Raw genomic sequence first — 13,988 nt, forward strand, 5'->3', positions numbered from 1 at the left:
TGAGATGAACCGTAATATTGGGAGCTACCTTAAAAAGTGGATGTAGGAGGTATATCTAAGTTTGAATTAATTTTGACAAATATTGAAATCCTTAATATGAAATTACTGCCAATTCGGCTATAAAAAGTACTCGCATTATCTAATAATGGGAGGTACATGTTAAAGAGGGGCTATCCCAAAACTTGGAAAACTATTGATAAGAATCACAATTATAACAGCTTCTTTAATTAAAGCGATAAGGAACGATGGAAAGCCGGATGGGGATATGATTCACTTCACCACTTTGGGTGTAAAGGTGAGAAATTAATTCCAATTCTGATTTTATTGTAATTTAAGAACTACGTACTGCTAACCAAACCCAATCTTATACCCATAATAGCTATCAGTTCTCACAGTGCACATATGGGACAAATGAGCACACCAATATCATATATTCAAAATATTTCTGTTAATTCTTTACTATCAGCTCACACATAGATATCGTGACTGCATTAATCACTTATCATAAAACAATTTGAACATCATTTATGAAATGCATAAATGAGAAGTTATCTTAAAATAAAATGAATGATGCCGAGCATTTTCATATTTTTATGAACATTCTCCCAGCCGGCAAAGATTACACTTGATATGATGTGCCCGTGGGAACCGATTGCTGATATAAAAATGTTTCTTAATGCATACAGTTCTTCCTATGAATATAATATTAGACATTGAACATTATTGATGTTTTAAGTAAAATCCTATTTTAATTGAAGATTTAATTTCTTAAACTTGGACTGTATAATTGGCAATAGCTGGTCCTTTAGTCGCTGTGACTTGTCTATATATCGGCAGGTATCGGTTTGCTGTCTTCATCTTCACTTTCTTCAAGCTGCAATTTCTGTTGTTATAGATACCTGGTGGGGTGTGTTGCAATAGAGTCCTTCTCTCTATATCATTTAATATTTGTTTCAATGTTTTTTTATATTTTAGAGATCCATCTCCAGCTGGTGGTTGTGGGTTAATCAGTTGCTTACGTGGTGGTAAATCTGCTACTTTTCGATCAGCTACTTTTTACAATTACACTGCCGCTTATTATGTCGCCTCTAGCTGGTATTTGATGACTTTGTTGGATTCCAGGACGATGAAGGGTTTAATATACAGCTACATGATCGGTAGTTCCCCCAGGAAAATGTGAAATATTCTATAATGCCGGAATTGCTTAAGCCGCATACATGCTGCTGGTGGTTGACTGATGTTCTGGTGGTTGTTGATAATGATGTACCACCTCTGGCGTTGTAGTAGCATCCTCTTGTTCTTGCTGCTGCTGGGACAAAAAAAAAAAAATATTGCCATTGCCCTCGTTTCCTTATGGACCATTGTTCCTCTTCAAAGCTGCCCCCTCGAAGGGCAGTTCTGAACATAACGACTTGGTCCAGTAAAAAAGAAATACATTATTTAAATCGAACTTAAAGTATGCAATATGTACATTTAGTGTAAAGGTTACATTTTCACCTATTAGTTAAAATTTATAAAAACGCCAAAAATTATAAAAAAAATAATTATGAGCCTTGAAAGGAAAAAGTGTTCAAAGGTGCCCACTCCCCTATTATTGTCGTCATTAAATTTTTCTTTCTGCTTCTTTCCATATTCCCCCAATGTGAGAAACTGCCGACCGTATGAAGTACTCGTTACTCTTTTGCCATTCGAGTTCATATTGTCGTCATTAAATTTTTCTTTCTGCTTCTTCCCATATTCCCCCAAAGTGAGAAGCTGCCGACCGTATGAAGTACTCGTTACTCTTTTTCCATTCGAGTTCATCCGTTATAAGGCCTTCAATCGATTTTTCGTATGGTTCTGCTTCCTCCGATGACGCATAATTCACCGAAGACTGCGATCTCCGTTATTGTTCTTGGTATGTTACGATCCTGCATTTGCATAAACTGCTGCAGCTTTTGCAATTGACCTACTTGCTTCTGATGAGCCAGAAGTTTCAGCGGCACTGTTCCTATTGTATTTTTTTACAATTTTTTAGATATTACTTTAGAAATCGGCCTTTTGGCTGCTTCTTTTTTTGTTTATTCTGCCTACTTGGATTTTTATACCGTAAAATGTCATGTTCGTCTGTCTCTTGTAATCACTAACTAATTGAGATAGATCGCCAAAATTTTGCATAGAGTCTGTTGTCTGTTTTGGCAGGCTAAGTTCGAAGATGGGATATATCGGTCCACGTTTAGGCATAGCTCCCATATAAGGGTACCGCCCAATTTTCGGTATTTTGGGGTTCTTGAGCGCATTTTTCAGATGAATTCGCTGAAATTGGATACATTGGTTTCTTATTGGGTACCAAATTTCGCCCATCAAAAATTATAAATAGCCCCTATATAACGGTACCCCCACTTTTCAGTATTGTGGGGGTTTTGAGTGTATTTTTCAATGATTTCGCTGTAATTTAGTACTTTGAGTTCTTATGGGGTAGTAAATTTATCCACAAAAAATTATAGATACAGGTCAATTTTTTCGGTTAGGTAAACCCCAATTTTCGAAAGTTTGGAGTTATTGAGCCCGTTTTTCAACCGAATATATATTATATGGTAACAAATCTTCCTACCAAAAATTATTAATATTCGCCCCCTTTTATGGATAGTCCATAATAACCCCTATTGAAATAGTTATCTGATTTGTTCCGTGTGTTGGGGTTGTCCCCATAAAGGCCCATTCTACCATATCCAGACAAGCTAGCTTCCCCAAATTTGGAGTGTAGAATTCTAATGTAAGAAAAAGTGAAATATGAAAAATGGGCGGGCCACGCCCCCCGCATGTTGGGTATTTTGGCAATGTTGGTTTCGTTTTTCAACGGAATTGGCTGAAATTTGGTATTTTGGGTACTCGGTGTATAGAAAATCTCCCTACCAAAAATTATGAATATTGGACTAGTTCTTCGGGTAACCCCCATATAACGGTATATCCCATTATTCGAAAATTTTGAGATTTTGCACACGTTTCTTTAACAAATTGGCTGTATTTATGTATTTTAGGTTCTTATTGGGTAGCAAATCTTCCTACTAAAAACTATCGATATTGGTAAACTTGTTAAAGTAGTCCCCATATAACGGTACCTCCGAAATTTCTGTATTAAAAGGAATTTGGGTACTTTTTTCAACCATGTTGGATATAACTTTATATTTTGGATTCCCATTTCTTGGAATGACTGAAGTCACAAGTAGGGACGGATAGAAACTATCTGAAGAATTAAAAAATATTTGTTTAACAAAACTGTGGCCGATTTAACCATTAGACACGTATCTCAAAACTAGGACCGATTCTTCAGCATCCATTGTATTGTGTACATTTCTATATTTATTCTCACTTCTGTGAAGTATATTCCATTTTAGTTAGATAATTAGATAAATTCCAAGCTTAGTTAATATTAATTTTCTTAATTTACTGTCAATTTCGTATGGAATATTTTTTATGTAATTTTTGATCCTGAGTTCTGAGTTCTGCAAAAATATTAATAATTCTTTTATTAGCAGACAATTTTAGTATGACATAAAACTAGGGTTTTCTACAAACAATCACATATAAATAGCTCCTGTAACACTTTGTTACAACTTTAGTTTTACTCCACGGAAAACGATAAAACTATTCAAAATTTCACCAAAAAATACACACATAAAATACCAACATTTGTCCGAAGTACAAACATTAAGCTAATTATATTTTTATATAGTAAAAATACCCTACTCGAGTATTAGAATTCATGTTTATCAAAAAAATGACTTTTTGTCGCCAAAATGGCGATTTCAGCCATAGTGCATTGTATGGGGGATATTAGTTACTCGAAATTGTCAGTATTTAATGTATGGAATTCTAAGACGATTTAGCCATCTGTTGTAATCATTCCGCCTTCTAAGGATATAGTGATGAAAAACTAGAACCTGACGATGTTGAAATATATCGGCCAGCATTCGTTAATCCCTACCTAGGATTTTATACACATGTTCCACACTAGCATGCGTTATTAATATCACGTTTTGGGGTTTTCAGATTTTAGGAACAATATGTACATAATGGTCTACATAAATCGGTTCGTGGAGTTGTCGGTATAGATCCACTTTTTCGTATTTTCCATATACTTACATTTCAAGTACCTTTAAGTGTACCTATGGATTAACTTAACTTAATGATTTTTTTCACCTGTTTTAAATCCTTCACCACACTGTGGTACAGGGTATTATGTCTGTGTGCATATGTTTGTAACAAGCATGGCGCAACACTAAAAAGTGGAACCATAATTTTGGTCAGAAGATTTAAATATACAATTGCAGGCAGTTCTGTTGAAAAACATTTCCATTAATACATCGCTAAATCGACATGAAATTTAATTCTTCTACAGAATAACCGATTGTAATTCGTTCGAATATATTCAATTCAAACTGTACAGAAATATGCTGTCAATATACTTTATGGCGTCTCCATTGAATATTTTGAAGAGTTGCTAACGAAATAACATGTTTGCCTGCGTGTAAACATCGCAATATTTAAGATCGAGTTTTGAAATATAAATATAAAGGTGCCGACCCATTTGCCATATTTTCAGGAATTTAGCCCAGAAGCTTTGGAACACCGAAATCGCTGTAATTTCATATACCGGCGACTGATTGGCTGGAAAATGTACAATAATTTAAGTATTACACTGTTCACATATAAATGTCCCCCTCCTTTTCGTATTTCAAAACATTTTCGGGGCTTTAATGTGCCATTCAGGATCAAGTAGACAATATCTTTGCTAAAAAATTTTCATGATTTGCCGTAAACCTTATTTTGAAGGATTTGGATGTATTTTGCAACCTGTGTGTTTCAACAAACTAAAAATTTATAATTGAATTCACACCATATTAAAGGGTGTATAAAGGGTGTGTTCGATCCGGCTGATACTAACGTCGTTTTTGCTCGTTGGTATTTAAAATGCGCTATAGAGTATAAGAAAATTCTTACAAATTTGTCGCCAGTTTCGCTTTTTTGAGATATTAGTATACAAGGAGGAAATCGCTTGTATGGTAAATCTGCTTGCCAAATTTGCTCAGTACCGGTCCACTTGTTACTTCATTTGTTCCTCGTGTTTTCTTGCAGATTTTGTGAAAGACGTTATCTTTGTACGTTTCCAGAAGGATTTGATCTTCAAATAATTTTTTTCACAACGTTTGGACTTCATACTAAAATAACATTATTTTATATAACAATTATTAAAATAACAGAAAGTTTTATTAGTATTATGTTTGAAATATAATTGATTCAATCCAGTCAATATATTCCGAAACTCTAGTATATACGCCTGGCGCCTTGCCAAAGCCACACTCATCACCAAATGCTGTTATGCCAACTACAAATGCTCTTTCATATCCCATATAATTTTTAGAACGCAAAATAAGGGGTCCGCCAGAATCGGCCTAAAAAGAACATTTTGAGAAGAATATATTTTAAAACACTTAATAATTCATTAATTATTTACCTGGCATGTATCACTTCGCCTTACGAAGTCTTTAGCACACAATTGACTGTCCAAAATGCCTAGAGGTAAAGATTCATCCCCCATGTATTGGGTAGTGCAATCTTTATTTGGCACTATTGTTAGATGAGTCTTTAAAAGACTTTCAGAAGGTGGACCGCCTATGGGAGAACGAATTTTAGAAAATTATCATAACATTATGTTAGTTTAAGTATAATTACCAAACATAATATGACCATAACCAACAGTTGTGACATTAAGATCGTCCATTTCGTACAGAGTCCATATACAGAGGCGATTTTCGATTGCACTTTTTTTCAGTTTTATCAAAGCAATATCGTGATATGGCAGTTTCGGGTTATAAATTGGATGTTGGATGACTTGGGCAACTTTTATGGGTTTGTTTTTGGAATCTGTCAAATTTGTACCGCCCACAAGCACTACACTTGGTGGTATTCTGAAAATATTTAGGAAGAAAAAAATTGTACAAGCTTGTCAAATATATTTCGAATTTTGTCGGCTTACCCAGTGAGTATAGCACAATGCGCAGCTGTCAGAACATAGTTATCCCATACTAAAACTCCACCGCATTTATAATCATAACTTCCCTCCGCAAACGCTGAATCCCAACCTAATGCTGCCTTTATAATAACGAATTATTAATGTGCATGTTCGAAATTTTTAAGTGACAAACCATATATGGAAATTCCCGATAAACAGTTTGAAAACCATTAAAAATTTCATACTGTGGATGTGTACAATCTGCAAGAGTTGGAATAAATAAAATATACTTAAATAAAACTAAGCTATTTCTGTAATAATCGAAACCGTAAATAATCGGAAACTATAAAAAAAAACTAGTGAAAAAACGTAATACTGACAGGTACTTGGTACATAGAAATACTGAGAGGTACTTGAAATGAAAATATAGGGAACATACCAAAAAGTGGACATATACCGACATATCTACAAGCCGATTTTGTAAACCATAATGTACACCAAATACAAATTTCAGTACTTTTTAATGAGAGTGTAAACACTTAGATGTGGAACTTGAGAACTACAGCTTCGAGGTAGTTAAAGACTTTATACACATTGGTACCGCCATAAATAAAACGAATGACATCAGTTTTGAAATTCGGAGAAGGATTGTGATGGCCAACAGATGCTACTATGGTCTAAGTAAGCAGTTTAGAAACAAGGCCACCTCCCGCCAGACCAAACACACACTTTACAAGACACTGATACTACCCATGCTATTATATGGATCAGAAGCATAGGTACTTGCGCAAGCAGATGAGGCAGCTCTTGGGGTGTTTGAGAGAAAAATTCTCCGAAAGATCTACGGGCCGATCTGCGTCGACGGTGAATATCGGCGTCGAATGAACCACGAGCTTTACAATTTACACGCGGACATCGACATAGTCAGTCGTATTGAGCTGCAGCGACTACGGTGGCTAGGCCATGTGCGGATGAATGAAAATGCCCCAGCTCAAAAGGCTTGGAAATCTTTTTTAAGCTCGGCTTATGGAACAACCGTTCTGTTACAAGCCAGCTAAGTAAGTAAGTTGTATACACTTAGATACGGTGAAATAGTGATTCTAGACCCCATGTTTCTTTGGACCAAATTAGTCCTAGAAAATATAGATTTCATCTAAACTTTGCACTTCTTATTATTTCTTCAAACAGAGTTTGGGTCAAAATTTTCAATATTTATACATCCAATATCAAGCGAATGGAATGTCTGTTTTGAACTAATATTTGCACAACCTATTATCTTTAAGAAGTCTAGATCGAGTCCGAAGTTGGAACCCATCTGTCCTCTCTCTAGTAGCTCTATATATATATATATATATATATGGGCACTTCCGCAGTCACTTACACGACTTTCAGAGGCAAAATCAAATTTTAAAAATATTTTGAACTTTTTATATTCTTTACACGAATAAGAGATATCAAGCATTATAATTGCACTTTCAAAATTTCAAAAAGTGGCATATCCTTTATTTGCGAAGGCTTTTTCTCGGTCACTCACGCGACATTGATGATTTTGCAGTTTTTATTTCTGCAGTCTCTGCATTTATAGTCTTTAAATTAGTATTTATGATAAGAACAAGAAGAAAAAATGACAAATGTGGTCTTTCTTTGTATTTGTTGCCTTTACTTTACGAATTTAAGCACAAATAAAGAAACAAATTCTTCGATTTTGGTTTAACTTTTTGCGGAAGTGCCCATATATATATATATATATATATATATATGTATATATATATATTTATATGGTGAGGATATATATCTGTCGGCAACGGTGATGACTGACACTTTTTTACTTGACCGATATTGCCAACGCATTGAAGGGTGGAACATCCCCAATATACTGCAATTTAGAGGACAGAGTTATATGAGGCCATCACCAACGTACCCAGTTTTTTCCCGAAGTTGGTTGGAAGCTGCTGTTTCAATATGAAAATTGATATTGCAGAAAAAAAGTTGTATGTGTAGGTCCCTGAAGGCTATAACCTAAGCGGGACCAATGTTGATTACATCGTGTAGGAATTACCAAACATTTGTAGTTATATTTCGAAACTAACATTTTTGCATCAGAATACATCAGAATACAATATAAAAACTGCCGAAAATCGGTAGGTATCATCATTATGGGGTCTAGGCTTAAATGCGAACCTTACGTTCTAGTTTTTTTATCTGGATATCCTCCGCAGGTGAAATGATAACAACAGAGTATTAGAACCAGACCAAAATGCGGAACAAATCAGATAACTAGTTTCATATAAAAAGGAGGTTATATGGGGACTACCCCCAATGAGGGGGCGAATATTAATAATTTTTGGTATGGAGTTTTGTTACCATATACGACTACAAATACCAAATTACAGCGATATCGGTTTAAAAACGCGCTAAAGAAATCCAAAATATCGAAATTTGGGGGCTATCGGAAAAAATTGATCTATATTCATAATTTTTTATGGAGAGATCTGGTACCTATTAAGAACTCAAAATACTAAATTGCAGCCAATTCGGTGGAAAAATACGATCAAAACCCCATAAAATACTGCAAATTAGGGCGTACCGTTATATGGGGTCTACCAGAAAAAGTGGACATAAATTAATAATTTTTTGTGGAGAAATTTAGTACCCAATAAGAAACCAATGTAGCAAATTTCAGCGACGCGCTAAAGAACTCCAAAATACCAAAATTCGTGGGTACCCTTATATGGGACCTATGCCTAAAAGAGACGAAAGACGACTTTATTTTGGCGATCTATCTCAATTCGTTTAGAGGCTAGAGTGATTACAACAGACAGACGGACAAAGTTAAATCGGCATAAAATTTCACGCTGATCAAGTATCTATATACATTATAGGGTCGGAAATGATTATTTTCATACAATGGTGGATGGTATAAAAAATGCGGCAAATATCCCAAAAAATTCCAAGAAATTGGAAATTTTTCATATAATTTCGATAGCTTCATAAATTCCTGCTGTTGTGGTTGACGTCGACGTTTTCTTTAACTTTGCTGGCCTTTATCGGTATATGTTAACCGAATTGGCTGCAATTTGATATTTTGCGTTCTTAGTGATCCACTTTTTATGTTAGCTGCATTATAACAGTACCTCCCAAATTCCGGAGTTTGTTAGCATGTGAATTTTTTCAATCCCAAATTGCAGTTTTTATTATGCATACTAACTGAAAGATAATCTTCCTAACAACACAAGAAAACCAGTAAGGAAAGTAGTAAAGTCGGACTGGGCCGACTATATGATACCCTTCACCACTTTGGGTATATTCTTCATATGTATCCGAAAAGACGTTGCCTTTTTGAAGGAATTTTGACATGAAACTGAACGAACTTAAATATGTGATGTTCATGTCTTTCTGTGTTTCGGCCTAGCTGTGGATCTTTAGTGCACAATTTACTTAAAATCGGTCGAATATATATATATATATATAGGAAATGTAAACATCATTCTAGACTTAAGTCAATTTGCAAATCCATTGATTTTCAGAGACTTTGGTGCACCATTTACCTAAAATCGGACGAAACTATGTATGGAAGCTATATCTAAATCTGAACCGATTTTCACGAAACTTAGCACACATCATTCTAGACTTAATTCAATAGTCTATACCAAAATTCATGCAAATCAAAAGATTAGCAGGGACTTTGGGCACCAATTACCTAAAATCGGGCGAAACTATATATGGGAGTTATTTGTAAATCTAAACCGATTTTCACGAAACTTAGCACACATCATTCTAGACCTAATTCAATAGGCTATACAACATTTCGTGCAAATCTAAATATATATAGGGACTTAGGCAGGCCATCTACCTTAAATCGGTCGAAACTATATACGGGAGCTATATCTAACTCTAAACCGATTTTCACGAAAATTAGCACACGTCATTCTAGACTTAATTCAATACGCTATGCCAAAATTCGTGTAAATCAAATGATTTTCAGGGACTTTGGTGCACCATTTACTTAAAATCGAGCGAAACTATATATGGGAGCTATATCTAAATCTTAACCGATTTTCACGAACATTAGCACACATCATTCTAGACCTAATTCAGTAGGTCTGTTACAAACATATGCACAAAGACATAATACCCTGTACCACAGTGTGGTGAAGGGTATAAAAATTCGGACGGGGCCGACTATATGATACCCTTCACCACTCTGGGTATATACAAGGGATGCTCATATGTAAAATATCCTGTAAATAGAATAGACCTAGCATCTTTGGTGACCATTGAAATGGAATCGGATGACACCAACTGTGTGAAGTAAAAAAATATTTGAACTACATTAAAACAACCCATACACATACCATTCTGAAATTTATGAAAAATTGCATGTCATTCATTTGTATGAAATGGAGCAAAATATGTATGGTGCTGTATATATGGGCAAATGTATGCTGCAGCACAGTGCGCTACCCAAAATGTATCTGGACACCAAACTCAATACACATTATTTTAGGTTCCATTTGGTACGGTGTGCACTAAATTATCTTATTCGGACAAGCTTTAGTTATTTGGTACAACATTAGGTGAAATCGGATGAAAATATATATGGAAGCTATATCTAAACCTGAAACGACTTCAATCCAATACACTATGCAATATTTCATGTAAATTGAACCGACGTATGCTCCTCCATTTACACCATTTGTATGTGGCAGCTATATTTACGTCTGAATCGATTTCTACAACAAAATTTCACGGATGTCAACCTGTACGAAAATATATATGGGGACTGTATCTAAATCTGAACCGATTTTAATTAAATTTCGCATACATCAATCAGGACCTAATTCAGTACTCTGCGCAAAATTTATCATAAACGGACAAATATTTGCAGTATGGTGCTCCATTTACTTAAAATCAGAAAAAGTATATATGGGAGTTTTATTAAAATCTGAACCGATTTTAACGATTGTAACTTTACGAACGTCAACCTGATGTACTTTCAAAACGGTATGTAAATTTTTTTCTCAATCGAACAAATATTGGCAGTATGGTGCTTCATTTACATAATATCGGACGAAACTATAGCTATATCTAAAGCTGAACGATTCCAACAAAACTTCACAGTCATCAAAGGGGACTTAATTCAGTACGCTGTGCAAAATGTTGTCTCAATCGGACATATATTGGGAGCTTGGTGCACCATTCACATTAAATCGGACGGAACTATGTATAGGAGCTATATCTAAATCTTCAATTTCAATAGGGTTCCTCCTTGATCCAATAAGTGACTTGTGCCAAGTTTCTAGCAATTCCAGAATACAAAACGAATTATTAGAATAAATCCGGAAGTCTATTGTTGAAGAAGTGAAAAGTGCTGTATTCTTTTCGGTTTAGCGGACGAAACTACGGATAAAGAGACAGCTATCAATATGTATAAGATTTTTGTATAGGGTATCTAAAAAAGCAAGAGAATGTTTCCTTTGCTACATGCAAGTAGAATGATTAATAGGAAAATAATTCTCGACCGTCATAATAACCACAATAATCAGGTTGGGATTGCATCCAACATTTTTGCTAGGTTAAGTATATAATGGCACGTCTAATATGTCAGGCAATTATAATGAAGTGCAGGCCATTATTAAATCTAAATCGGGGGATATTATAAAATACCAATCGCAATTCATACGATTTTACGAATTATAATTGGTAGATTACAGTTCACAGTGTATTTTATATACAAACAATTTATAAGCAGTCTGTTTAGAAGTACAAAACATACAAATGTCATTTAGGCAGAAGACCTTTATATCCAGAACTGATTATCTATAATTGGTCGCTACGCTATATATATATTAGTTTGGGGGAAAATGAATTCATTATTTTTATCTTTATATTCATTATCTATATATATAAAGATGAATTACTGTTCGTTAGTCTCGCTAAAACTCGAGAACGGCTGAACGGATTAATCTCATCTTAGTCTTGAAATGTTCGCGGAAGTTCAGGGAAGGTTTAAAAGGTGAGAAAATATCGAATAAATACCGCGAAAACTCTAAAAGCTGGCTTTTATAATTTCCATACAAATGCTTTCTAAATAAAATGTAGAGTCATAGAGACAGTTTGCATTTTGTGTCAAATTATTTTTTTATGTTTGAAAAATTTTAAGTTTCTGAAAGCAACCATAATGTATTGAAACATTTATTGTGAGAATGCAGATCATTAAGTGTACATGTTTTTCATAAAATGCACGTAAATTTTGGGACAAATGCAAGGATGAAAATCAGAAGACATTCGAAATAGATTTCTGATTCTAAGATACATGCCCTAGATTATTTTTCTTGAAACTTCAACTTCAACTTCAACATAGCGAAAATGAAACGGGAAATATGTATGGCGCCTTTTAAATACATCAGGTCAATTCCATGAGAAAATTCGGTCAAAGTCTTTACAATACCGAAAATGGGGCGGGAACTGTATGTAGGCTTTATCAAAACTTGGTCCTTAATAGAAATGTTTCCGCAAAAATTTGTTTTACCCTTCAATATCCCGGAATGATATATGATATGAATGATATATGATACTACAATGGGAATGGGTATGTACTAAATTTTGGTAGGAAAATTTGGCTACCCGGAAACTTGGACCAATATTGATAATTTTTGGTAAAGAGGATTTGATCATTCAAAATAAAACATTACAGCCACTTTGGTTGAAACACTGGACCAAACTGCCAAAAATACGAATATTGTGGGTACCGCTATATGGGAGTTGCCTCAAAGAGTCGACCAATATTGACAATTTTAGTATGATTCATTCTACCATATAAAACCACCAAATACCAAATTAGGGTTACCTTTAAAATCGTGCTCAAATGACCCACATTACCCAAAAAGGAAGCTTAGGCGAATATGAAATTACAGCCAAATACCGAATATTAAGGGATACCGTTATATGGGGGCTATACGAATAGGCAAACCAATATTGAATATTTTAATTAGGGAGATTTTCTGCTTAATAAGTATCAGTAATATTAAATTAGTAGCAATTCTCTTGATTCAAGCCCCCATATAACGGTATTGTTATATGGGGGCTACCCTAAAGTGGACCAAAATTGAACATTTTTAATATCAAATATCTTATGAGTAGTAGAAATGTATGACCAAATTTCAAAGTTCTATCTTTAAAGTTCTGGAGGGAGCAACAAAATTCGCTCATAAGCATCAAATTGTAGATATTCAGTTTTGTAATGTTATTTTATGTGTGCTCTGACAAATTCTTATGGTGGAGGGTAGATAAACAAAGCAACAATACCAAAAATTATACATCAATCATATTGCTAGGCAAGGCAACGTTTGCCGGGCTCGCTAGTATATATATATATATATATATATGAACTATAGGACATGCTTCCGAATGTCCGATTTGGGCCAAATATACACCGTTTTGTTGTACGACTTGTTGCCATTTTAAATGCATTTCTGGATCATTTCCTCGATTTTATCGGCATTTTTGACGACCGGCCTAACATCTGGATACAGGTTTGTATATTTCCTGAAATTCGCCTTCTGGATGACCTGATATTTGTGTCATGATATTAACTAAACATTCAAAAGTCGCCTAGCCTGCAACATTTCAAAACTCACAATAAAAATTTTAGCATGACAAGCTTAAATCGATTCCGAATTTCTAGGTAGCCTATATTCTGGTTATAAAGAAATACACATATTTATGTTATCTTATATTTTTACTAATATATGAAAATACAAACATTTTAAACAAAAAATGGTTTAATCCATTGGTTTAATCCAGAACCTGTATGAAAACTTCTATTCTTACACGGAAAATTCATTAATATCAATTAATCTGTCATTGCCGTCTTAAAGTTTTAATTCGCACACACACAATATTATTTAGCACAATTTCTATTTAAAGTGTTACTGTATAAATGATATTGTATAAATCATATGTGGTTTAATAAAAAAAAACTTACCTCTAG

At 34.4% G+C, this 13,988-nt stretch overlaps 1 protein-coding gene across 1 annotated transcript; it reads right to left on the reverse strand.

The window, feature by feature from the left end:
* Positions 1-5,258: 5,258 nt before the first annotated feature.
* On the reverse strand, positions 5,259-6,256 carry LOC133333941 (serine protease snake-like; the record flags this gene model as incomplete). Its single annotated transcript, XM_061542253.1, has 5 exons — positions 5,259-5,435; positions 5,498-5,655; positions 5,716-5,951; positions 6,020-6,135; positions 6,189-6,256. Coding segments are annotated over 5 exons (755 nt in total), but the record flags the coding sequence as incomplete, so codon positions are not given.
* Positions 6,257-13,988: the final 7,732 nt, after the last annotated feature.

This window comes from Musca vetustissima, unplaced genomic scaffold (genome assembly GCF_032173495.1).
Source record: "Musca vetustissima isolate MV318-11 ecotype Yass unplaced genomic scaffold, APGP_CSIRO_Mvet_v1 utg26731, whole genome shotgun sequence".
Classification (NCBI taxonomy): domain Eukaryota; kingdom Metazoa; phylum Arthropoda; class Insecta; order Diptera; family Muscidae; genus Musca; species Musca vetustissima.